Raw genomic sequence first — 27,539 nt, forward strand, 5'->3', positions numbered from 1 at the left:
TTCTCCCAGATAAGAGTCCGCACACTTAACCACTATACCAAACTGGCTCAATAAAAAAGAGATTAAAATAGCTATGAACACAATACAAATGTACAAAAACACTGGTGTTTAATAATGCATATAGAAATGCTAAAATAAGATTAAAAACAACAGTGTTGTGGTTCAGCATATAAATATCTAATCCCAATATTGAGCCAAATATCAGTTTACAGAAGCACTGCTGGTATTCAGTATCAAAAAGGTGACAGAGCTGGTTTTAAACTAATGCCAGAGCAAAAACCAAGAGGAGCTGGGAACCTCCAGTTTAGGGCAGATCAGTCCAAAGGGACATAGGATGAATGCTCAGGGTAATATTGATAGGAGCACAACAGAATTTGGGAGTGAGAGAGGGATGGTGAAGGAGAGACCCTGTGGGGAGATAAAAGAGCCTAGGGAGGCAAGGGTTGTTAGAGAAATTTATGATAGGTGTCTACATGCTATTGCTAGAAATCTCCAAGCCAAGAGCTGGAGTGCTTGATGCTGCCAAGTCTAAAATGATGCTTGCATGGTTAATGACCTAAGTTAAGGAAGCCATAAAATGCCCAAAGGCTTCTAAAAAAGTAGAAGGTCTGCCTCATTTAAGTGAACAGAAGAGAGCACATGGCTTGGCAAAAGAAATGTTACTTACTAATTAGGCATATGAAATGACTGTTTGAGGATCAGGTTGCTAAATGTATCAAGACAGACAATAAGCATTTCTTTAAATACATCCAGTAGAAAACCAGCCAGGGAAGCTGTGGAGCATTGGGATGGCCAAGGAATAAAGGGATTGTGAAAGGAAAATAGTAAGATGGGAGAGAAATTCAATAACTTTTTGCTTCTGTGTTCACTGTGGAAAGTGTGGAGCATGTACCCATGCCACAACCAATATATTCAAGAAGGGAGTCTGACAAACTGAGTCATGTTGTGGCGAGAGGTGATATTCTTGACCTGTCAGGGAAATTAAAAATCAGGAAGTCCGCAGGTCCTGATAGCATATACTCAAGCGTTCTAGGAACTCAAGTGTGAGATTGTTGATCTACTCACCCATATGTAACTTACAACTAAATTCAGTTGCTGTACTGGAAGACTGGAGAGTATCAAATGTTTCCCCAAATTTTAAGAAGAGTCTAGAGGGGAACCAGGAAATTGCAGGCAAGTTATCCTAATGTCTGACCCAGGCAAATTAGTAGAAACTGTAAGCAAGGATAGAATTATTAGGCACATAGAAGAACAAATTCTGCTGAGGGAAAATCCCTGTGGCTTCTGCAAAGGGAAGTCCTGCCTCACCAGTCTTTTGAAATTCTTTGAGGAAGTAAAACAAGCATGTAGAAAATTATGATCTAATAGGCACTCTATATTTGAATTTTCAGGAGGCTTTTGACAAGCTTTTGATCACCAAAAACTCCTGATTAAGCTTAGCAGTCATTGGATAAAAGGATGGATCTTCTTATGCATTAAAATTGGTTGAAGAACAGGAAGCAGAAAATAGGAATAAATGGTCAGTGCTCACAATGGAAGGAAGTAAACAGCAGGCTTCCACAAGGATCATTATTGGGGCTGGTGCTATTGAATTCTTACATCAGTGGTCTCCAACTGTTGGTAATTAATGTAGTGGCCAAGTTTTCAGATGAAGCAAAATTACTCAGCATGATGAAACCCAAGGCTCCAGGAAGCCTTGATGAGCTCCAGAAAGATCTCCACCAAGTGGTCGAGAGGGTAGCAGTGTGACAAATGAAGTTCAGTGTCCGTAAGTGTAAGGTGATGTACATTGGAACAAAATCCTGAGTCTTAAGAATATGCTAATAGGGTCTGAACTTTCCGAGACTGAAAGAGGGGGGGGGGAATCTTAGGTCTTAGTGGGCAGCTGAATGCAAATGTCAGCCCAGTGTGCTGCAGCAGTAAAAAGGGCAAACTCTGTGTTGGGGATTATTAGATACTGAATTGAAAATAAAAACAGCCGATAAAATAATGCTCTTTTATAGGTTGTGGTGTGACCCCATTTTGAAATACTATGTGCTGCTCTGATCACTGTATCTCAAAAAGGACACTCAGTGCTGGGAAACATATAGAAGAGGGTAACCAAGGTGATAAAGGGGTTGGAGCACTGGGGCTTTTCAGTTTAGAAGGGATGACTAAAGGGGGACATGATAAAAGCTTACATAATTATTCATTGGCTAGGGAGAGTGGACAGAGAGAACTTTTTCTTTAAAAAACTAGAACTTGAGGGCATACAGTGAAGTTTTTGGTCATTAAATTCACAGTGTTCAAAAGGAAATACTTTGTTACTCAGTAAGTGATTAAAATATGGAATTTGCTACTAGAGGATGTAGTTATAGCCACAGACATAGATGGCTTTTAAGGGGGATTAGACAGATTCATAGAGGATAGGTCTGTCAGTGACTACCAGCCCTGGTGACTAAAGAGAACCACATTCAGAGGTAGTAAACCTCTGAATCCCAGTGACGGGAGGCAACATCAAGGGAAGGCCTCAGGCTCTATGCCCTGTTGTTGGCCCTCCAGAGGAACTGGTTGGCTATCATGTGAGGCAGGATGCTGGACTAGATGGACCACTAGTCTGATACAGTAGGGTAGTTCTTCTGTTCTTAAATTATCACTTTCCTGTTTACAGTCTAAAAAACTTGGTATTCTGTAACATTTCATTTTATGGATGGAAACTGCTTCCTTGGAAGGAAAACTGGTATGCATCAGAGGAAAAATGTTTAATAGTGCCCTTGTGCAAGAGTTTAGGATGGGTGATACTTCGTGGCATTCTGCTGAGTCTCGTGCTGATGGAGCTTGCAGTTTTTTGTTAAGCGGAGTGGTAGGAAACCATGATTCTGTATGAATGCTACTTGATTGACAGTGCAGTTCTGCATGATGTTAAGTGTTGTCTAAGCGCATTGGTTTTGATGGGCTAAAGGCATGGCAGTGATGCTTACATGTTAGGCCCTTTTAAGAACTTTCCCTTTTTTGTTTTTGAAAAACTGAATTTCTACATTTTGTTACTTAAATACGCTGTTACCTTTCAGCGAGCTTTTTCAATGGATGACCGCATTGCTTGGACCCATATTACTATTCCTGAATCATTGAAACAAGGAAAAGTAGAAGACGAATGGTATAGCCTGAGTGGAAGACAGGGAGATGACAAAGAAGGAATGATTAATCTGGTCATGTCCTATACCGTAAGTTAAATATAGTAGTTAACAATGGAGCTTATAAATTCTGTGAGGAGACCACCACTTCCCTTTTGCTGGCACAAAAAAGATTTGGCCCAAGTCATTGATTGTGCTTGTTTGTTTGAATTTAATGAATGTTACATCTTCATTATGTATTGACTTCTAAAAAAATTTTTTTGCCATCAGTCACAGCTGACTTATGGCAACCCTGTGGGGTTTCAAGGTGACAGACATTCAGAGGTGGTTTGCCATTGCCAGCCTCTGCGCAGCAGCTCTGGACTTCCCTTGTGGTTTTCTTTCCCATTCATACACTAACCAGGACCTGCTCTGCTTAGCTTTCAAGATCTATTGAGATCAGGCTAGCCTGGGCTATTCAGATCAAGGCAAAAACTATGCTTCTTAGTATGGATCCCATACATATGAATGTATGAGAGTTGTTGATAGTTTTTTTTGTCCAGAGAAGAATGTATTATTACAACAGCAATAATATTGAGCAAGATGAATTTGAAGAGTCAAAAGAACTAGTATTTAAATCTGATATGCTCACGTTAGACGTATTGAAATGAGAGAGCATGTCTACAGTGTTTGTAGATCTTTGGGAATATGAATTATGTGATACAGTGATAACTTTCATCTGAGAAAAAACTACTGATAATGAGAACTGGGGGTTTGAAATGGGAGGGGGGAACTGATTAAAACATTTCACCTTTTCCATTGGTTGAAAACTATCTTTGATTCAACCTGTAAAATTTGTAAATGAAGCTTATTTATTTCTAAGAGGTATAACTTTGTATGCAAAAGTAGAAGCTCTATATTGTTCCCATTTTTTGCTTTCTGATGTGAAGTAGTACTCAGGTTGCGTATAATTTGTCACAAAAGCCTAGCTTGATTTGGGGGAGGTGGGCCAATTAATAGACTGCAATAGTGCCTTTGGAATGTCAGTTAATTCAGGGACATTCCTGTTGCTTTTCTTGGGAGGTGGTACTTTATATAGACTGGTGCCAGAAAACTGCTTGCTGTACTCAATGGTACACAATAACTCCTAGAAGGTGAAAGGGATTTTTTGTGTGTGTGGATATCTTGCTGCTTGGTTTGTATTCTTGGAATAATTTCCTAAACATACATTGTCTGTTATCCTTTGATATTCAGTCATTACCAGCTGCCATGATGATGCAGCCACAGCCTGTGGTCCTGATGCCCACAGTGTATCAGCAAGGAGTTGGATATGTACCTATAACAGGTATGTTCCCCATTTTTCTTTGTAATGTGAGATTTGAAAAAACTCAGATTTGGAGAATCGCTAATTATAAACTGAGTCATCCTCTGTTCTCTGATGTATCTAGGTTTTAAAACAAAATGTGTAGTATTAAATTTTGTATTTTAAGGATGAATGGGAGTGCTCAGGCTGTGCACAGTTAACTCTAACATGGGCTCTAATCCATCATTCTATGTGGTACATACTTTTTTTCTCATAGCACTTGCCTTAAGGCAGGAGATACTTGTAGTGTGGTCTGGTCACATTTGCCAGTATGTTGATATCTATTAGACTAGGGCGGCGTTTCCCAATGGCAGGGTCGTGATCTGGCACTGTCCATGCAGGCCTCTGTGTCGGGTCACAGGGCCCCCAGTGGCCTGCTGTCCTCCCGTGCCTCTCCCCCCACGGCATAGCAGCCCCGCGCCTCCCCCCCCATAGCGTTGCCCCCCCGCGCCTCCTCCTCCCTCCCTTCCCCACCTCAGGTCAGTTTCAGGCTGGTTAAGACACCCCTCCCTCCCCACGGGCCGATCACTTTATCAGTGGGGAAAACAGCGTTGAGCTCTCACTCAGCGCGGGGGCATGTCAGCGGCAGGTTGAACGAACGCATGTTTTCCCAGGCTGAGAGCATTTTATATTTTTAGTTTTCTGCTGTGCGATCCTTGTGCTTTTTCTTGATGTTTTATTTTTTAAATTGCATTGCAAAATCCCACTATTCTCCTACCTTTCCTAAACAAAATATTACAAGAGTTTTAGGCTTGTTTGGACATCATTTCCTGTTTCCCGGCTCCAACCTCAAAGTCTCCTGGCTCAACCCCCAAATTTTAGTGGGCCACGAAGGAGAAGTGTAAAAATAACTGGGCTATGGGGAAAAAAGTTTGGGAAACCCTGGACTAGGGAATTACAACAAAGAAAGGATATTTGTGAATAGCCCCTGTGCAACCAAGCTTCTTCCGTTCTCTTTGCACAGTTGTCAGGCTACCCATGCTACTGCCACAAGCAGAGGTATGCTCGTTGTAGTGTTCCAAAATGATCTTACATAGCCTCCAGTGACTTTCTGCCACAAATCTCTTCCAGCCATTGCTTTCCTAAGCTCTTCTAATACTACTACAGGAGAATAATCTGTTGTAAGAATAAGTAGGCAATAAAGTGTTCTGTATGAACCTACAATAGGCAAGATTCTGATTTCCTCAAAGTCTGAAACGTGTTGATGTATTTCTCTAAGTAATGTAAAATTTGTGGTAAGTATTGTTAGTAAAAAAAAATCATTGAAATGCATATTGTCTTTGTCATGGTTTTATTTTTCACTTTTAAGGTGTGTTCAATGAGCCTGCATGCTCCTGTTTTTTCTAAACTTCTGGTAGCTGAGCCTAATTGTAAAATACATTTAAAAATTAGAGGGATGCTTTTATGCCGACATCTGGTTGTTTACTTTTTAGATATGTGTATAAGACACTGATTTGTTCCAGTTTTACTTCTGTTCACCACTTCTAACCTCACAATTTGAACAGTATTTAAATGAATTAACTAAGTTGGCAGCCTTTTTGGTGCATGGGCAGTTCTGCCTCAGTTGCAGTTAACTGGGAGGAGCCAAGACTAGTCCAGCTGATCCCCTGGAGGTGAATAGGGGATCCACCTTTTCTGTGGTTTACTAATCCTGGATTCATTGTAGCCTTGAATTATAGTGACACTGCACAATTTGGAAATCAGCAGTATATAACCAGACAGCTCCTGCTCTTTTCCTACCTTGCTACTTCATTTGTAGTGTATCAGTCCAAACTGGGATTTTGCTTGAATGCTTTCTAAAGGAACTGAAGTATATGCTTTAACCCTCAAACTCCATAAGAGTAACTGGGTTAGGCTGTTGCCGCTAACATGGACTCTTGCAGCACCTTTAAAGACTAATGATTTTGGTGGCGTAAGCTTTTTTGATAACTTCGTTGAATGTGTTTATAACTTTCCAATAGATAGAGAGTAGAGACAGTTTATGTTTAAAAACACATGTGAAAAATGGCATCGCCATCATAGATGCCAGCAGTGTTCCATTGAAACATAACAGATGTACGGAGATACAAATTGTACGCAGTGAGGTTGAAAGTCTATGAAATGTGATAGTTGCTTTGAAGAGCCCAACTATATGCAAGTGTAATGAACACAGCCACATTATTAGTGGTAATATTCTTGCGATGCACTGGTACTTTACTGTCTGTAGTATAGGAAGAAGCCTAATTTAAACTCAAAGTGAACAGAATCAGATTGGATGATAAACTCTCATACAGCAATTTTACTAGACTTTTATACTTGAAGCTTAATGTTGTTTTTGCTTGTTGTTCTTTTATGTCTGTGTACTGTAATGCACCTTCATGTGTTTTGACGTCAGCACACTTGCATATCCCATATATATTTCCATTCATCGCTGCTGTTTCTGTCGCTTATATCCCATTTTTTGTTGCTTTGTTTAGCAAAAAGCCATATTGATCCTGTCCTTAAATCAGGAATACCCAGTGCAGCCCACCCAGTGAATCTTTCTCCCCTTCCCCCACACCCAGACTTTTTCCTGTAGCTTCTTCCACCCATCCCCAAGCCACAGTTGACCTACAAGATGTCACTTCTCACCTGGCCAGATGGGAGCAACTTCTGTAATAAGCAACTTTTTTTGCTCAGAGTATTAACTACTAGATGAGAAACCCCCACTTTGTTCTACTTTGGCCTGACCAGTTTCACTACCTGTGAAGTTGTGCTGGCTGCTTCAGAAAGGCATGAGTTGCGTTCATATATGGGAGTTCTTGGGAATTAGAAAATTATTCTCGAGACCGTTCATTATCACAGAGACCTCTGGAACAGCTGTTTTTAGACCAGCTATTCTGGTTCCCTCTGCCCAGCAAAAAAGTGGTAGCTGTCTCAAAAGCATGTGAAATGCTGCTGTTATGTCCTTGTCTCACCAGGATATGACTAGTTACAGCATATTCCAAGTTATCAAGCTTATTCTCCCAAGTTTAATTGTGTTGCATTGGATTCAACATCCACAAACATAAATTAGTAAGCATTCAGGTATGATGGTGTGCCCTTTGGCAGACCTTAGTTATGCTATAGAAATGTATTTTTGGAATACTGCAAGATAGAATCGTCATCTCACAAACCAGAAACCAATGTGCCTTGATGGTCTTGGACGTGCGTGGAGTGCGGCTCCACTGAACTAATAACTCTTACACTAAATACCTGCTGCTAGTGATGTATGTTCTGATAGGGTTAACTTAAGCCTCAAATATGAATGAGATCCAGATGTCCTATTGATATTCCACCTTTGGTCATTTTATTCTAGTGAATGGTAATGCAGGTGATACCTGAGGAGAACATTTTATTAGTATTTAGTTCTCAGTAATAACTCCCTTGCATGGCTTAATAATGCATCTTTTGTTTGTGGCAGGTTCAAGACTTTGAGTCTCTTGCTCTATGCAGCAGCTACGACAACGCACACCAGAACAGTTTTTACTTAGTGATAGGAGTGTATAATGAAAGGGAGGGAGTTTCCATGGACTTTAAGAAAAAGTTGCATCTACCCTCTAAATCCATCTTGCAAACTGGTGAGCAGAATTTAGGTGCAAGGTTTGATAGTGTTTTGTTGATAGATGGAAAGGCTTATAAGCATAGAAGGTGCCCAGTACTTGGGGTTTAACCTGGGCATGAGGAATGGGTAAAGAATTACATTGGGTTTTAGTGCAAAAAGGTAAGAGAAGGTGTACTGAGAAACACGGGAAAGCAGTATGAGATATCACTTGGTGGATCTTGAAATGATTTAGAAAAATATTTGGCCTGTGTGTATAGAAACCTGACAATAAAGGTCAGATTGTCCAAACTACCAAAATATTTGCAAGTGGGAAGCAATCTTGTGGCAATCTTCTACAAATGTTTGGGTCTTCACAAGTGTACCAGTGATCTAGGAAGGAGAATCGGAACCTGAAGTACGATGCCAAGACAGCAGATACAAGCTGAAGGGGTGGGATTAGTAGTCTGGCAGGAAAAGGTGAGCAAAGGCAGTGTCAAAAAGAAGCCATTCAAACCAGCCTGTGATGGAAAAGGGAACACAAAAGACATATTTGAACGAGGGCATTTTGAAGTGTTGGCATTTTTACAGTTATTATGCAGGGGCAAATTTCAAATGATATTCAATGCTCCAGAAAACCAGAGAAGAAAGATTCTGTATGTCAAACGCCCCCATACCTGCACACACTTTATTTTATTTATGTCCTTCCTTTCTCTCCCAGTGGGGATCCAAAGGGCTTGCATTGTTCTCTTCTCCATTCTATCTTCAGGTTAGGCTGAGAATGTGTGGCTGGCCAAAAGTCACTCAGCAAGCTCCCATGCAAAATGAGGAATCAAACCTGAGTCTCCCAGAGCCCAGTCTAACACTCTAGCCATTACAGCACATTGCCTCTCACACTTTCCTCCTCACACTTGCAAAGCAGGCAGTGGTGGATGAAGTGCAGACGTGGAAAACCTACTCAGTCCCATTGACCCATGATTCTGAGAGATTCCAGGCAATTTAGCCATATAATTCCTATTAATAGAAGCTTTAAAAAACAGTCTTTGTAAATCTCCTCAAACTCTCCAGAACAAAGTAGGAGTCAAGTATTACCTTTAAGACCCACAAAGGTGCTACTTGACTTCTGCTTTGTTATGCTGCTTCAGACCTGCATCTAAAATTCTCCAGTAATTCTGCAATAAATTGACTGGCCACAAGGTGTCATCATGATCTTCCAGTTCTAACCCACACAAATATGGGCTAGATGAAACCGGTGATTGAAATTAATTCTATGGTTTGTTAAATAGAAATTAAGGATTTGATGTGGAAGAACCTCTTCAGTAGACATTGAGTAGTTTTTAGATAACTGCTTCAATGGTAATTTCCTTAAACAGTTTTGAAGTTTTTATGGTTTCTTCCTCTTCAGTCTCCTTAGGGTTTGACAGATATGCTGGCTTAGGTTATGTATCATCAGAACCTTGCTTCTTTCTTTAACAAGAAGAATATAAATAGTAACTCTTCATTGCTTAAGAGTTTTGCTATGCAATATTCTCAGGAAGGCTATAGAAGAGTCTTCCCCTGCTGGGTTATTGGCTGGTGACAAACAAGATTAAGAAGGTTCAAGGAAGATCAAGAGGGAACAAGCTGAGGCTAGAGATTTTTTTTGAGGCAAGCATGTAGAGTGAAGGTAAATGTACAGCTTGATCTGAAAAAGGTTTATCCATATGTTAGCTGTGCACCAGTTACAGACATCAGGCTGCCACTTGGTGGCTGCCCTACCCCCCATTAGGGTGGCCAGCCTGGTATTGACCAGAGTCCAGGCCTTTTCCATCAGTGCTCCCACTTTGTGGAATGTGCTTCCTGCAGACATGAGGGGAGCCTCATTGTTGGAGATTTTTAGGAGGCACTGCAGGTCCTGCTTGTTGTCAGGGTTTTTGATGGAGTATGAACAGCAGGTATATTTTAGAGGGGTAGTTATTTGGTTTTGAACAGCAGTGTTTTCATTCATTCATTCATTCATTCATTCATTCATTCATTCATTCATTCAATACCTTTAATTTATGCCCCGCCCTCTCCGCAAGCGGACTCAGGGCAGCTAACAGTCCAAATTTCAGACAATAAATACAAATTAAACAATCAAACTTCAATAAACACTATTAAAACATTTTAAAAACATTTTAAAACCATTTTACGGTGCTGTTAAATAACTACCTAGGTGGGATTGTTCTTTGTTAACAGTTAAACCTGGTAGTAGTTCCAACATCTTGGCAGTGTAGGTAGCAGTCCTTTCCTGGTTTAAGTGCCAAAAGCCTGTCAGAATAACTTGGTTTTGCAGGCCCTGCGGAATTGAGAAAGGTCCCACAGGGCCCTTATGGCCTCCAGGAGTGCATTCCATATTTCAGGTGCGGTCACTGAGAAGGCCCTGGACCGTGTAGAACACAGCCTGGCCTCCCTTGGTCCGGGGATGGACAGCAGATGTTGCGTCCATGAATGCAGTGCTCTCTGGGGAACATGTGGAGAAAGGATAGATAGGCCCCCGATCATATAGGGCTTTAAAGGTCAATACCAACACCTTGAAACGGACTCGGAACACAATAGGTAGCCATTGCAGTTCTTTCAGCACCGGTTGAATGTGCTTCCCTTGAGGGAGCCTCATTAACAGCTGTGCTGCTGCATTCTGCAGTGGCTGCAGTTTCCGAGTCAGGGTCAAGGGTAGCCCCATGTAAAGAGCATTGCAGTGATTTATTCAGGGTACAGTCGGACTGGCCATCCATCATTAGATAGAGCTGGGTGTCATCTGCATATTGGTGACATCTCAGCCCATACCTCCTGACAATCTGGGCAAGGGGGCGCATATAGATGTTAAATAACATCGGGTATAGAACCGCACCCTGTGACACACCACATATAAGCGGGTGCCTTCGGGATGATTCTTCCCCTTTGACCACTTGTTGTCCCCAACCTTAGAGAAAAGAGGCCATCCATTATAAGGCTGACCCCTGGATCCCCGTGTTGGCGAGGCAGCTAGATAGTTGATGATGGTCAGTCATATCAAATGCGACTGACAGATCTAATAACAACAGCACTGCTGAGTCGCCCCGATCCAGATGTTGCATGAGGTCATCCATGAAGGCAACCAGAACTGTCTTTGTCCCATGACCTGGCCGAAAGCTGGACTGGAATAGATCCAGTGCGGAAGTGTCCTCCAGGAATCCCTGTAGCTGAGTTGCCACCGCCTGCTCTATAACCTTGCCCAAAAAGGGCAGGTTTGACACCGGCCGATAATATGCCAATACGGCCGGGTCTGCAGATGGTTTTTTCAAGAGGGAATGGACCACAGCCTCTTTAAGGGGCGTGGGAAAGATCCCTTCTGTGAGGGATCTGTTGACAATGACCCATAGTGGTTCCCGTAAGACCGCCTGGCTAGCTTTTATAACCCAGGACGGGCACGGATCTAACCCTTAGGTTGTAGGGCATACAGCCAAAAGGATCCTGTCAGCCTCCTCCAGGCTGAGTGGGGCGAAGGAATTCAGAAATGGACCAGAAGACGTGCTCGGTGCCTCGAGTTCTTTCACTGTATCAATTCTGCCACAATTTTTTTCTGCAAAAAAACTTGCAAAAGCCTCACAGCCGATTTCCAATTCTCTAACATTTGGTTTACCTTGCGGTACGGTTGTCAGTGACCTAATTATAATAAATAATTGTGCTGGACACAAAGTTTCAGATGCAATCCGGGTCGCAAAGTAAGTTTTCTTTGTGGCTTGGACTGCCATCTCATAGGTCCGCATAAATGACCCATAAGATGTTCTCATAGCTTTGTCACGAGTACTTCGCCACTGTCTCTCTAGTTGTCTTAGTCACCGTTTCATCGATTGCAGCTCCGGGGTATACCACGGCGCGGATCGTGACTGGGAATGAAGAGGATATTGAGGTGCAATCTTGTCAATGGCTGCCGAGAGCTGGTTATTCCAGGTCTCTGCCAGCTCATCCACCAAGTCACCAGAGGGCCAGGGATCCCACAAAGCCATTTGAAATAGCACAGGGTTTATCTGGCTTCGTGGGCGAGCCAAAACCTGCTCACCGCCTAAATGGGGTAGAGGTGGAGTATTCACACGGGCCTTTAGGGCATAGTTGTCAGACCATGGCACTGCATCAGCAGAAATCTGATCCACTGCAACTCCTGCTGCAAAGACCAGGTCTAATGTGTGTCCGGCTTGATGCGTGGATGTTGTTACATATTGGGAGAGTCCTAGTGCTGCCATGGAAGACACCAGGTCCATCGCCTGAGTGGAGGCCGCGTCCTCAGCATGGACATTGAAGTAACCCAGGACAATAAGCTGTGGGTGCTCCAGTGCCCAGCCTGCTGTTAATAGATAAAGTATACAGGGTTCTACCCCTATGTAATAAAAGGGAATCTTTATTCAAATACTCTGGGAAGAACACCCCTCAGGGACAAAGTCACCAGACTTCAGGTTCTGAAATATATATTGGAAATGTATTTAAATCTTAATTACCGAAGCATTCTGACAAGACCAGGGACAAATGTATAATCCCAAGGTTACATGGCTACATGGGCTCATGGGTATATGGTTACATGACCCATGGTCCAAGGTTACATGATTACATAGTTTCTTAGTTACATGGCTATAGTCTTTCCTATGCTCAGGTTCCTTAACCTATTACATTTAGTAAAAGCAAAGCCATTGTATAGATAGGAAAAAACATTTCATCCTCACCTCTCCTATGGCTTCAGGTTGTTGTCTATGCAGAAGTGTGGAAGGGTCTTGCTTCTCAGGAGGCTTCCCTGTTAACTAAGTGACCAACCCCTTTGATCTCCTAAGTTATACCTTTCTCCACAATGTCCACCCCTCTCTTCTATCCAATCAAAAACCAGAAAGCCAGAAAAACCACCCTTTCCTTCTATCCAATCAAAACCCAGAAAGGCTATGTGTGTGTATATGCAGAGAGCTATATAAAGCCCACAAAGATTCTATATAGCCACTATACTTGCCCTGCATGATTTTCTAACCATTAGATCCACTATAGTTCCCTAGCCTATTAGGAAAGTCTAACAAATCCGTTTCATAAAAATCTCTTCTCTGTGTCCATGCCTGAATTCCTGACAGGCTTCCCCTGTGTCCATGCCTGAATTCCTGACAGGCTTCTCTGTGTCCATGCCTGAATTCCTGACAGGCAATCTCTCTCCCCCCCCCCCCTTTCTCCATTTCACTACAGTATTGGGATAATTGTTATAAAAAACCCCTATAGGAGATCATTTTGGTCTCCTATCAATCTCAGCTTTTCCCAACAGGGTACAGACAAACATCCATAATATTATTCTATAGGATTCAGACTGTTTAACAATATTTCTCCACACTGGACGCACTGGAGCTCCATACAAGGGCATTGTCAAAGTCCTCTTCCGCAATGAGATTGATAGACTTGTTTTCCAGATCCTCATTAGTACTCCATGTGTTGAGGACATCGTTATCAAAGTTTACTTTATCATCTTCAGATGTTTTGAGAACAAACTTGTTTACGGCATTTTTGTACAACTATGCAGTCACATAACAAGATATTGACTCTACACATACTTTTGCCGATAAGTTTATCCGACCAGCCGCTAATTAGTACCAAATGTATTTTCCCAGATAAGTTCATCCGTCAGCCAACCATCCCTTTTTATTAGAGAAATCCGGGTCCTTCAGCCATATAGAAACATCATATATATAAAAAAATCCAACACTGCCACAGCCTCCATCAAGGATGATAAGGCACTGGCCGGTGCATTAGGTGGACGATACACCAGCCAGATTGCCAAACTCTCCAACATCCCACATCAATCCAGCACACTCTATACCCCTGGTCTTTGGAGGCAGGAGAGCCCAAAAGGAGCAAGCCTCCCGTATAAAAAACGCCACTCCTCCCCCCCGCCCACTAGTCTGTGCCTGGTGAAGGACGGAGAACCCAGATGGAGCCACCTGGGAGAGAGCTACCATCTCCCCATCTCTCGCCCAGGTCTCCGTCACACAAGCCAGGTCCATGTCCTGTCTGATTAAAAAATCCTGCAGGACTGAGGTCTTATTGTTTATGGAGCTGGCGTTGCACAACACCAAGGACGGAGGCGAGTGTTTCCACTTGACCCCCATGCCTACTGTCCTTGTGATGGGACACAGGCTGGAAGGTGAGCGAGCCCTCCTATGTCTCAGTCTCCTTCCCTTCCAACCCCGCCTGCTCTCACTTGCAAGCTGCCTTGAGTCAAGAGGAAGGGTGGGGTGTAAGTATTTTACTAATTGAAGACCTGAAGCAAAGTTAGAAGTGATTGTTTAGTAGTATATGGGGACAAAGAGAAAAGTACTAGGTGTGGGATGGTTCCATGGCCATTATCTGAAGAACCCTTGAACAGCACAGGATGGAATTATGTAAATGTGAGCCACTGGGGTGTGAGTGAAAATCTTCTTAGTATTGCATGTGGCTACTTAAAACGTTAAGCAGAATCACACAGCCTGAGATGTAAAGTGTAATACCATCAGAATTTTACCTACTTTCTTTCTTGGGAATATTTCCTGGCAAAAAGTAGAATAATATGTTTTCCATCTCTTGTTCCTTTTTCTACACTTGCATTTGTCCTCAGGGCTTGAGTACTTTGCTCTGGGTAAGTCATCTTAACTCTTTTTTTTGCATCCCATCCAGTTGGAACAAGAATTCTGCATGCAAAATCATGCAAAATGCTTTTTATTTGTATGCAATGTGTTTCAGTACAGGCTATTACAGGTGGATGTCACAATGCCTAAGATTTCAAATTATGTATTTTTAACATGTTGTTTTTGAGATGGGAATAAAGTTACGCTGGACAACGTGTAGGGCAATTCCTTATGACAGCTCCAAACAATAGATAATCAGATGAAAGAGTTTAAAATATTTGCAGGGGTTTTTTTCTCCCTGCACTCCCGGTTGTGTTGTTACATTAATATAAAGGTAAAGGCAGTCTCCTGTGCAAGCACCAGTTGTTTCCAACTCTGGGGTGATGTTGCATCACGATGTTTTCACTGCAGACTTTTAATGGGGTAGTTTACTATTGCCTTCCACAGTCATCTACACTTTACCCCCAGCAAGCTGGGTACTCATTTTACTGACCTCAGAAGGATGGAAGGCTGAGTCAACCTTGAGCCGGCTACCTGAACCCAGCTTCTTCCAGGATTGAACTCAGGTCTTGAGCAGAGCTTGGACTGCATTACTGCAGCCTACCATGGGGCTCTTATCACATTAATATAGCTAGTTTTAATAAGGGACAGTGTTTATTTTTGTTAGTGTTTGTGTACATTCAATTAGAAAGTTGCTTTTGAATACTTATATGATGAGATTGTGTTGCTGCTTTGTTATAAGGCATTGTTGTTGGTAATGAAGGATAATAATGCAAGAACCTAATTAAGATACTTAAATGTATGTCTGTCTTCAGCTTGAGCATCATATGCTGCTTTTATGTATATGAGAGTCCAGTTCATATGTGAAATGTGACTACAAAATGGTAAATATGCTAGAGATGTTTCCAGTTGGGCATGGTAGAAAAGAGCCTTATGACAGCTTAAGCTTTTGTGAATCAGATCACACATTATCAGATGTGGGAGGTTTGTCCTCATTTGGCACAGATACATTGGCACTGAGAGAAAAAAGTTATAAACAGTAGAGTCACAAGGCAAAGAAACAAAGGGAGCATAAAATCTCTCATATTCTGTGTATGCCTCAGTTGTATGTCACTCTGTGTGTGTTTGTGTGTGTATATATACGTTTTGGGTCTAGAGGCTGCTGTGTGCATCTGATGAAAACTTCCATGATTTTGCTTCTTGTGTTTAATCCCCCTCTGGAATTTGTGCTGATGGGTTCACAATGCTTGCAGGGAGTTATGGTCTATTTCTTCCACATTTATCCATTGAAAAGGGGGGATTGCTCTTGAACAGTCATTTATATATACTCCTTTTAACAGATATTGTGTACTCAAAACTAATCTGTAAATCCTTCTCCAGGCCCTCTTGAATATAACGCTAAAGTACCAACATTGCCTGTCCCACAAGTCTGTGCTGTTTTCCATGAGTTTTAATCCCCAACGGATTGCAAGACCTCCCTATGTTTCTTTCATCCAATAATGTATGTTTGTGTCTCAGGAGGCCTTTTCACTCACAAGTAGGGCTGTAGAATAGTGCATACAATCATGACCTTCTCCCATTCATCCCACAATGGTGGCCTTTGTCATAGAAGTTTAACTTTTTGTCCTGGTGACCAGTTTACCTCCAGGGATTCTGTAGTGGGAAGTGTAGAGGTTGTGCTATGAAACAAAACGTTTTAAAAGAAATAAAGGAAGTTAGGACTGGCATTCAAGTATTACGGAGGTTCTCCGGTGATTTTTTTTTTTTAAATCTATCTTTATTTTGCTTGCCTGTTGACTTTCATTCCATTTGCTTACATCTTTTCTTTGGGGGGTGGTGGTGGTTCAGATCTTTATACACTGGGCTGCTTTTGGGAGTGTTACATACATGGATTTCCCAAGTCATCTGCAGAAGTTTACAAATGTGAAAATGCTATTAAGCATTTGACCATTTAAAAGGAAGCTGAAGGGCATTCAGGAGATAAGTGTGTTAATTGAAATCTGCAAGGGTTTAGATAACAGTTTGCTAATCTGCCACTTTTCCTCTCTCCTTTTATGAATGCAGTTTTCTCAAAACTACTGTTAATGTTCGATTATTTCATTTCTAATCTGCCTTTCTCACGGTAATATGGGATTGGTGGATTCTCCCTACAGACAGTTCAATAAGGTCCAGTTACTGTCTCCTGCTCTGAGCTCACTGTGGGAGCAATCCACAATTTCCACTTCCATATTATGAAGTGTTTTCTTCAGTTAGTTGATAGAGACAAAATTATAAACAGTGGGGCTACAAGGCCCTGAAATAGATAAAAATGAAAAGTATGTATTTAGTTCTAAAACTTTGCAGAAATATTTAGACTTTTGTTTTGCTGTCTCAGAGGGGACAGAATATCCTTTATGAGTCCAAATAGATACAAGAAAAAATGAGCAATTCCCAGCTTCAAAGCTAACTGGCTGCTTTTTGCTGCATTTCCCCATGCTGCTTTAGTGTTGTGTCTCAGTTACTCCTATGCTGAATCTGCTGTCCTGCACTATTAGAATCTGAGTATTGTGACATCCTTACTGTTAAATGCAGAATAAAATGTTCAGTCAAGTGTCTTACAGAAATTTTTTTTTGAACTCCTCTTATCTAGGTTGGAGGTAGTAGAAGAGATAGTAAAATAAAAACTCCTTTGCCTTGGGAATTCAGCTTGGCAGAAGGGTACAAGAAACAATTTTAAGTGAGCAGTGGATATGCTAATGATAGCTGGGTTTTCTTCTCCTGCTTGTGGCATTTACCAGTGTACAAATAGTTTGTCTGTGGAACGAATACCTATTTTGTGTAGATTCCACCCCTCCCCCCCCCCCCCCAAGACTGTGAAAGCACTTGACTGTACTGGAACATTTTAAAAAAAAAATGAGTAATGCTTTCTGTAAAATTTTGAATGAATTTATTTTTCATACTGTGTTTGCATTGCTTGTTGACAAACAGCCAGTATGCACTATCAAGATACCTTGTCCCCTTACATGCACATTTCATTTAAATTTCATTGTTTATGCCTGAATGCCTTTAACTGCAGCAACACTGGTGCCTTTGAGACAAGATCATTTTATAAAACTGTAAGCCAGAAATAACAAGGCAGAAACAGTGCTGGTGTAATGCTTCTTAATTCTGTTGAGCCATCTGGTAAATAACTGAGGAGTTTCCATTTTCCTCCGCAAAAAGTATACTTTAATGTTCCATCTCCCCAGTGTTGATATTCAGATTATTGGTTGATTCATTAGTTGCACATAATAAGAAGTGAACAGATGAGAGACCATGACTCTTCATTGGCCTAATACATCACTTAAATACTGGAAACAAGCTTGTGAATGCCATAGCTGCCATCTATTCATGTAAAAATAAATGTGATTGTAAGTGCTAAACTTTGTACTCTTTAATGTTAACTGTAAACTCTCACTGCAAACCTTTCGTAAGAGAATTTTACTTGTCACTTAGGTCTGTAAGCAGTGAGCAGTGTAATCTTTTAATCCAAAAGCAGAACATGGAGTTGTTAATCGTTGTTACATGCTCAACTGTAGTACATTCCATTCCAGTCTGTCTTGATGTATTTGGATAAGTGATCTGTCATCCTTTCTGACTATAGCCTGGAATCAGTATTTACCATTTCACAGAAGTAGACTGAAGTGCACAGGACTCTTGTGTGGCATCTGTAATGGGAACCTTTTCAAGGTGAAATGTGTGGCCTTCACATGTGCATAGACTGCTTTCCTCCCTGATGTTTGAAGTTGCTTTCATAAAGCTGGATCATGATCCTGTTGTTCGTTTGAGGGGCTTACCTGAGAGATTGTACGGCTGCAGTCTTGCACTTCACATGTGCTGGCTAAGAGCAAGCAACTGCACAGAGGCTTTGTACCCCTCTGGCTGAGGTCACCAGCAAGCCTGTGAACAGGCTTTGTTGCTGTCTCAGTTGCCACTTACACAGCATATTGCCCTTGGGTGCTAGCTACACTTACAGTAGTTTATCTTGACTAACTTCATCTTGACCATAGACAGTCCTTGTGAAAATGATCAGTTAATTTGTGTGATATTAGACAATGTGCACCAAATAGACAAAAATGGAAAGTACATACTTAGTTCTAAAACCTTGCAGAAAAAATATGTAACTTTTGTTTTGCTGTCCCAGATTTCAAGATGACAGGAAACCCTTAATGCCTTTTACCAGAAGTCAGTATTTATTAAAATCATTCCTGTGTCCTAATTGGTGATATAATGATCACAACTCTCACATAGTAACTAGTATGGTTGTTAATCATGCATTTACCTGTTAGCAAGGGTAAAACTCTATTCAGCAGCTAAATCTCCCAGTGTGTTGAAAGGATTTCTTCTACTTATGAATGGATAGTCCTCTGCAGATGATTAATGAGAAATGCATCTTTTTTTTTTACTCTTTTATTGCCTCTCCCCTTTTCTGCCACTATCACTGTGAACTAAGAGAAGTTGTAGAACAAAGTAGGAGTCAGGTATCACCTTTAAGACCAACAAAGTTTTATTCAGAATGTAAGCTTTTGTATGCATGCATACTTCTTCAGACAACGGGATGGGGTACAGTGAGCTTAAATGCATATAGCTGGTGGGTTAAGAGTGTAAACTGATACAAAATTTGTATCAGTTTACACTCTTAACCCACCAGCTATACGCACGCATACTTGAAAGCTTACATTCTGAATAAAACTTTGTTGGTCTTAATGGCGCAACGTGACTTCTACTTTGTTCTACTGCTTCAGACCAACACGGCTGCCCACTTGGATCTAAGAGAAGTCATGTCAGTGACACTTTGTCCTGCTACCAAATGGAAATCTGATTTTAGGACCAAGTCCCCCTCTCGTGCTTTTATTTGTATGTGCTTATGCTTTTAGACACAGGACATAGCAGTGTAGATAAGAGAAGATTTTTACCTACTGCACACTTGGAATTAATATTTACTATTGGTATAAGATGTAAGAATCCTCTGAATTGTGGTTTTAAGCATCTTTCCAAACAGCATACAGTTTTCTTATCTTCCTTTGTCTCTCCTTCCAGGAATGCCTGCTGTTTGTAATCCAGGGATGGTGCCTGTGGCAGTGCCCCCTCCTGCAGTCAATCCTCAGCATGTGTGTAATGAAGAAGACCTAAAATCAATCCAGGACATGTTTCCCAACATGGACAGAGAAGTCATCCGTTCCGTTCTAGAAGCCCAGAGGGGAAACAAGGATGCAGCTATCAATTCCTTGCTTCAGATTGCTGAGGAATCTTAAATGTTTCTACACATTCCCCGCCTTCATTGTTATCCCTACTTTGATTTGCCAAGCCAGGGATTTAGCTAGAGGAAGAATTTACTGAGAAAGAATCCTGTCTGAAAGATTGTGGTCCCTTTATTTTTGTTGTTGGACATTTGGACATTTGTTTTTACATATTTAGAAATCTCCCCCCATTTCTGGTAATATCAGTTCAGATGTTTGTGGCTGCATTTCTGTGTGAGAGGTAGAGTTGGGGTATCTCTGCTGGTTCTCTCTCTCTCTCTCTTTCTCTGTTTTGAAGACAACAAACATGTTTGTGCATAGACCACATTTGCCTGTTTAACACTATGCATTGAAAGGGGTGGGAGTTAATACTGATAAGTGAGAGAAGACTGCCATTCCAGATAGTGCTTTTATCAGAAGTTTTCAATAAATAGCCCCTTTTCTGTCAGGCACACAGAGTACTTACATAGTTCCCTGGGCGTGGGTGTTTTGTGGTATCTGAACATTGCAGCAATTTGTAACAATTCTCAGTGTAGGCAAACTGGTATAGTAGTCCTCACAGTCTTTCTGATGAGATCCCCATGTTAAATATATTAATTGGATACTGATGCAATATATTTGACTTTCTATATTTAGGGCCAATTGCTATCATTTGCTGTGTTGCTGTGCTTCTGAAGTCTGCGGCTACTGGTTTGTCAGGACACAATAGCAACATATATTAGAGGAAAGGGGTTGTTTCCTAATGTTTGTATGTGTTTACTTGCACTGTTCTCGCTTCTGCATTTTTGTATATTTGAAAGAATGAAAGAGAAATTTTACCCCTTGGAACATTTGATGTTCTTAATAAACATTCTTGTGATTGATTGACAGAATGCTCTGAAAAGAAACATGTTGCTGAGGCAGGTATGAAAGGGGTAGTTTTTTTGGACTAAAATTATTTTCAAAGCATAACTTCTAAGGAGAATGTAGATTGTAATGACTCAGTGGAGCTTAATTTCATCAGAGGTGAGGCATGTGAGTCTCATTTGTGACAGTGGGAGGAGCTAAAATTAAAATATTAATTCTCAAGCATAAGAGGGGAATTGTACAAATTCACTGTATATGTTTTACAGCATAGAGTTGCAAGATGTCAGCGTATCTCCGTTTAATCAGCAAGTTTGTTTGAGAAAGTGAAGTGATGCACTTTAATATGCACTTTTCTGTTATAATGTGCAGCTTGGCTTTTTGCTTGTTTCTAAAAAATTAAATTCTATAATTCAGCCATACGTTGTACTACTCAAGGATTTGCACACAGCACACAGGCATTGAAATTGGTTATAGATTTTATTGCTTTGGAAGAAGAGCTCCTAGTTCTTGTCTTCTGTCTGTTTCGCTTCTCTTCATCAAACTTTCTGTTCTTTAAAAAAAAATCTTATGTCCTCTTAATTATTTTAGCATATCACCTTGAATGCTCCTGGCATGGCCAGTTATAGTTCAAATATTTATTTTTTTATGATACATGGGAAAATAAGTTTTAAAGATAGTACCAAAAATATGTGTTTTTTTCTACTGTTTGATGTTTATAGCAATGGTCTTCCTATTTGATTAGACTTCCATTTGTGTTAAAGTCTCTCCCTTCCCCCCACTTTCTGTTCTTTTTAGATTCATGGATACAGTCAGTTGTGAGGTAGGTTTTTCTGCAACCTGCTCTAGAAGTATACATTCATCATAAAATGAGCTTTGTCCTTTTCTTCATACTCCACAGAACTTCCAAATTAATATTATGATTTAATGATGTGCATTTGTCTAATTAGTGTAACAGCAGGGTAACTCTTGTGGCAGTTAGGTATTCAAGAGGAACATCACTCAAAAGTTGTCACGAAAACTTAGAATAACAATTTGTCCACAAACTCTTCTGTTGTAAGAGTGATACGAATGGAATAAGTAAGGACCACAAAATGCAAGGAAACTACATTTCTAAATGTTTATGATTACTCTGGAATGCTTGAAGAATTGCTTGTAGTTTAGGGATGACCTCAGATTGTCTTTCTGTTCCTTTTTAGAGCTGAATTGACATATTCAAAGCAGTTCTGATAATAAACGTTCACAATCAGGACATTGATATGGGAATGTTGAACTAAATCTAGTTTATGGACATTTCCAAGATCTATGTAAAGCCTAGGAAAGATCAGTGATCATTAAGTTGCATTTTTGTATAATAAAGCAAAGAACGTCCATGGATTGTGAGTAGTGAATGGATACTTAATTCCCTGTGTGTTCTATTATAATGAAAAAAATGACAGTACACAATCTTTTGTGCAATTAATAGCTGGCATTACTGATTACTGTATTTGTTCTTAAAAGTAAAAGGGGTAAACCCAGGTATGGCCACACTTATATACATATTTCTGCTAGGTTGCTGCCTGGAATAATATCCTATGTAAAGCATGCAAAGGGAAAGCAAATACTTGGAAAGTTTCCATGGATTTTAGTTAGAATTGGCTCTCATATATTTGTAATGAGACTGGGGTACAAGTGGCTGATGTACAGAACTGAAATGCACTAGTCTGTTGTTTAAACAAAATGCTGTGTCGCACACAATCCTTCATATCTGTTTTATATAAGCTTTTCAACAGAATAGCATATTTGGCTTTGTACATCTCTCTGTAGCCCAGAAGCTGCTGTGGAATTTTAGTATTTGCTGAAAGTTGTCAGCACTAGCTTCAGTCCTGCCAAAGTCCTATGGTTGGCTAAATCAAGGAATACTTTTGTCTAGCTAGATGCTTTCCAATTTTTTCTCTATTGTTTGATGCGCGCTAATGGTACCAAGTATTTCCATTTGCAGACATAACTGCTTGTATTGGCTGAGCTATAATACTGTATAGGGGATGTTTTGCTCTAATCCTCAAGACACTGTTTTTACTTTATTGAAGTTGATATGTTTTGTCTCTTGATTGTAAATTCTTCTTTTCCCCATTGTATTTAATTTAATAAATGTGTACTATATACGAGGCCGTGAAAAAATGTGGTCCTTTATAGGAGGCATTATGCAACTCAGCATAAGTAAATTCAGGGATAAGGAATTCTGTTGAAGAAAATGTTAATTCTTTGGGATAGCATTTGTAGATAACATGTATCCCATGTTATGGTACAAAGTAGCTTTGATTCTTCCACTTGGTAAGATTTTAATGAAATACCCAGAGTTTGCTTGAAGGATAGTGCAAACCAATGAATGTTGTCTGGTGATGAATGTGTTTCATTTGGAGATGGGAAATCTAGGTTTAAATCCCCTCAGCCATAATCATGGTGTTGTTTTAGGGAAACTCATGTTTGTGCCCTTGGTTTCCCTGTCAGCGCAAAAAGAATAAATAACCTTTCAAGATTATTTTAAAGAAAACAATATGAAGATTATAGGTCATTTGGGGATCTGAGCTGAGTCAAGGAAGCTATTAAAGTGAAGAGGCTTCTTTTTAAAAGTGGAAGGTATGTTCCAGTGAATTAAACAGAAAGAGACCACAGACTCTGGCAAAAGAAATATGCCAATAATTAGACAAGCAAAAAGAAAAGTTGAGAAGCTGGTTGCTGAAAATATCAAGATAAACAGCAAACAGTTCTTTAAAAAATATATCTGGAGCAAGAAACCAGCCAGAGAAGCAGTTGGGCCCTTGGATCAAGGGATGAAAGGATTACTAAAGAAAGATGGGGAAATGGCGGAGAAACTCACTGATTTTTTGTTTCTGTGTTCACTGTGGAAAGTGTGGGCTATGTACCCATGCCAAAGACACTGTTTTCAGAAAGGGAGTCTAAAGAACTGAGTCAAACTGAGGTGACATGATATTCTAGCCCTATTGTGGAAACTGAAAATCAAGAAATCCCCAGGTCTTGATGTTAGGCACCTGAGAGTTCTTAAGGAATTCAAATGTGAGATTGTTGATCTACTGACTCACAGGCCTTTTCTTGTAGAAAAAGCCCAGCAGGAACTTATTTGCATATTAGGCCACACCCCCTTACACCAAGCCAGCCGGAACTGCATTACTGTGCATTCCTGCTCAAAAAAAGCCCTGCTGACTCATATATGTCATTTATGACTAAATGCAGTGGCTGTACCAAAAGAAGGGGGGAGGAGCAGCCCTAGTCTTAATCAGCTCGCTTGGATGGGAACTTTCTTTTTCAGAGAGTTTGAGCTAGTAATTTTTTTCTTATGGCCAGAAATTCTTCAAAGACGTGGATCATTACTGTGAGTGACTTTGTGGGAGCAGGCGTTACTGGTGGTAGTTATCAGTCCTTCCCATCTGTCACCAAACTGACAGACTTAGGTATCTGCATCTCCAGGAGCATTGTTGACTTCTGGACATCCAGTCACTGAATCTTCAGCTCTGAGACAGCATTTGAACTAGGAATCTAGGGCCATGGAGTCAAAATACTGAACTCCCCCCCCCCCTTTGGTATCTTTGAGGAAGAAGAAAAGAAACAAACAGCAGCAACCTAAAGAGCCTCAGGAAATGTTAACCAAGCAACTTATGGTACTTTCCTTAATGCTCACCATTAGTGAGACTTTAAGCCTTGTAAGGCTATTGTTGCTTCTCGTATTACAATCTGCCTGCAAGTGGTGATAGAAAGGATTCAACCCAAAATCTTGATTCCCAGAACTCCCTGTGCAGATTAAGATTAATCTTCTTTTTTACAATTAGTATTCTCCTCAGACCATCAATTGGTGGATACTTCCTAGGTGCTTCACCTTGAATCAGACTATTAAGTTCCATTGACCAGTGTCTGTTTCCTTCCATCTTGTTACCAGGTATCTTCCCAGCACTGTCTTCTCAGGCTTGGGTCCTCTACTTGGATTGATACCAGCTGCTTAGATCAAGGGTGTCAAACATATGGCCTGTGGACTGGAACATGCCCATCCAGGGCTCTTATCTGGCCCTTGAGCAATTAATCATTATCTTTATTGTTCATGACAGAGGCTGTGCATTAGGTCCCTGTATACTGTCCCAATGCTAATGAGTAATGGGTGGTGGAAGTGGGGGGGCGGTCATCAGGGAGATGCTTTTAAAGAAATATGGTCAGAGTGTTAATATTTTAAGCATGTTTGTATTTTTAGTTTTAAAAAAATCATTAATTGGGCTTGTCTGTGTCCTTTATTATAAAGTTTATATCTCCTGTACCTGGCATTACATTTTACGGCACACATGGCTAGCCTGACAAAATGTATGTCAGATCTGGTCCTTGTAACAAATGAGTTTGACACGTCTCGCTTTGATATTATGGTTGGAAGTGTATATTCTTGGGATTATCACCATTCTTTTAAAACTCCCCCAGCAGTAGTGGGCAATACTCCCTCTAAGCTGTGGAGTTTTGCAAGCAAAAATTCTACTTTGTGAGCTACTGCCATTAAAGTTGTGAGTTTCTGCATAAACTAGTTTGCTCTGGGGCCATTTTTCCTGAGCTAAGACAAAAATGTCTGAGCTGGAGGCTAAAAAACTGTGAGCTAGCTCACACTAAGAAGGGAACACTGGTAATGGGAGGGAACAAGACTTTATGCCCTGTCAGCCATCCAGAGGACCTGGTTGGCCACTGTGTGATACAGGACACCAGACTAGATGGACCATTGGTCTGATCCAGCAGGGCTTTTCTTATGTTCTTACTCAGGAACCACCGAACTTGACTACTTGACAACATTAACTATCTCATAGGACCTGTTCACACTTCTCCTCCTTGTCCAAGAAGATGGGCACCACTTCATCTGGTTCAGAGGGCTCTAGTAAGCTTTTAGATTCTTCCTGTGGACCACTGGTGGTAGACCAAGGATTTGATTTGATTTATTGGGTTTATATCCCACCCTCCCCGCTGAAGCAGACTCAGGGCAGCTCACAACAATAAAATAGTAGATCATAGTAACAATACAATTCACTCACTTTAACATTTAAACAATCAGATCTGCAGTATAGCAATTTAAAACAATCAAAACAAAACTGTTTTGGTGCTTATATTTAGTTTCCGGTGGCATTCAGTACTCTTGGTTATCCTTTTTTGCTACTATATCGACAGTTCAGTTAGAGGTGAGCTGAAATAATGTTGTCTTGCAGGCCTTGTGGAACTAGGCAAGGTTCCGCAAGGCTCTAACTTCTTCTGGCAGTTGGTTCCACCAGTAGGGGGCAGCAATTGAGATTGAAACCCTAGTCGATTTCAATCTTGCCTCCCTTGGCCTGGGGATCAATAGTAGGTTCTGCATTCCAGATCTGAGTATCCTCTGGGGAGCATGTGGGGAGTAACGGTCCCTAAGGTAGACAGGTCTTCGGCCATATAGGGCTTTAAAGGTGATAACCAGTACCCTGTAGCGAATCCGGTACACTACCGGCAGCCAGTGCAGCTCCCGCAGCCCTGGCTGTATGTGCTCCCATATGGAGAGCCCCAGTAACAGCCCAGCTGCTGCGTTCTGCACCAGCTGTAGTTTCCGGATTCGAGACAAGGGCAGCCCCATGTTGAGGGCATTACAATAGTCCAATCTGGAGGTGACCATAGCATAGATCACAGTTGTTCAGGTCGTCACACTCAAGGAAGGGGACCAACTGCCGCGCCCACCTAAGATGGAAAAAGGCGGATTTGGTGGTGGCTGCTATCTGAGCCTCCATTGTTAGAGAAGGCTCCAGTAGCACCCCCAAGCTTCTGACCCTGGACGCTGCTGCAAGTGGCACACCATCAAAAGCTGGTAGGGGGATTACCCTGCCTGAGCTGCCATGACTCAGGATGCCTTCTAGCTGGTACAATCTGAAGATTTTCACCACTAGTTGCACTTCTGTGCATCCAACTTTGCCATACTACTTTGCATTTTCTGTCAATACTTGGCTCAACTACCTTCTCCTAGAAAAATCTTGTTCACACTAACTTAGAGGGAACACTGCTTGATGAAGCAGCAGATAACTACCTTTAGGCATGTAGCTGATTGCACATCCAAGACTATGGCTGGCTCTGTTTCCTTAAGGTGTGCCTGGCTATGCTCTTCTGCTCTGATCTCAGAGGCACAGGCCAGATTCTTCTTTTAAGAGCTGCTTCAGCAGGGATCTGGATGACACAAACACATCCAGAAGCTTGATCTATTGCTTGCTCTTGACAGCCTTGGCCAGGCAACATGGTTAATTATTACAGATACTACAAGCTATGAAACCAAGAGGGAACCCTGAACCACCCTCTTTAATGCCATCCCTTCTTCCAGTAACTCCTTTGGCTCTTGTGCTCTCTTTCCTCGCTCTAGGTCTCTGTGCAACCTCTGGTGGTGGAGGAGAGCTTGCAAGCCTGCTTATTTCCCCCTCCTTCCCCGCTTCACACACAATGGATATAGTCACCTACCTATGAGTCCATGCTCAGAGGCTGACTGAGGTCCTGATGCTAAGCATGCTTACTTGAGAGTAAGCCTACATTAAGTTCTTTCTTGACCTCCAGGAGCTGCACAGTATGTGTGAAAGAGCTGCATGTGGCTCCCTAACCACAGTTTGGCCATCTCTGCTATAGAGGCAGCCATTTCTGTGCTCTTTTTTGAATTGTCAGTTACATTAATGACAGTTACATTAATGACAGCTCTTGCAACTCTGTAAATGTGCAGGTTGTACCCTAATATATCACTGAATGGATAGAGCAAGGGCTACTTGTTGTTCAGGCTTCAGTTTTATAGTTTTGAGTCTCTTG

The 27,539-nt window shown here is 41.2% G+C and overlaps 1 protein-coding gene across 5 annotated transcripts in view; it reads left to right on the plus strand.

The window, feature by feature from the left end:
- Window positions 1–22,864, plus strand: part of TOLLIP (toll interacting protein) — a 50,259-nt gene extending 27,395 nt beyond the window's left edge. For 2 of the 5 annotated variants that reach the window (XM_060261590.1, XM_060261588.1), the window contains exons 4-7: window positions 3,051–3,203; window positions 4,347–4,437; window positions 14,607–14,627; window positions 19,675–22,864. In XM_060261590.1, the coding sequence (XP_060117573.1) occupies window positions 3,051–3,203; window positions 4,347–4,437; window positions 14,607–14,627; window positions 19,675–19,889 (480 nt within the window). In that variant the 3' untranslated portion in view covers window positions 19,890–22,864. Of the gene's footprint in view, window positions 1–3,050; window positions 3,204–4,346; window positions 4,438–7,876; window positions 8,034–14,606; window positions 14,628–19,674 lie in introns of all 5 variants that reach the window. The other 3 variants (XM_060261591.1, XM_060261589.1, XR_009556536.1) reach the window with 2 other exon arrangements.
- Window positions 22,865–27,539: the final 4,675 nt, after the last annotated feature.

This window comes from Heteronotia binoei, chromosome 21, assembly GCF_032191835.1.
Source record: "Heteronotia binoei isolate CCM8104 ecotype False Entrance Well chromosome 21, APGP_CSIRO_Hbin_v1, whole genome shotgun sequence".
NCBI classification, from domain to species: Eukaryota; Metazoa; Chordata; class Lepidosauria; order Squamata; family Gekkonidae; genus Heteronotia; species Heteronotia binoei.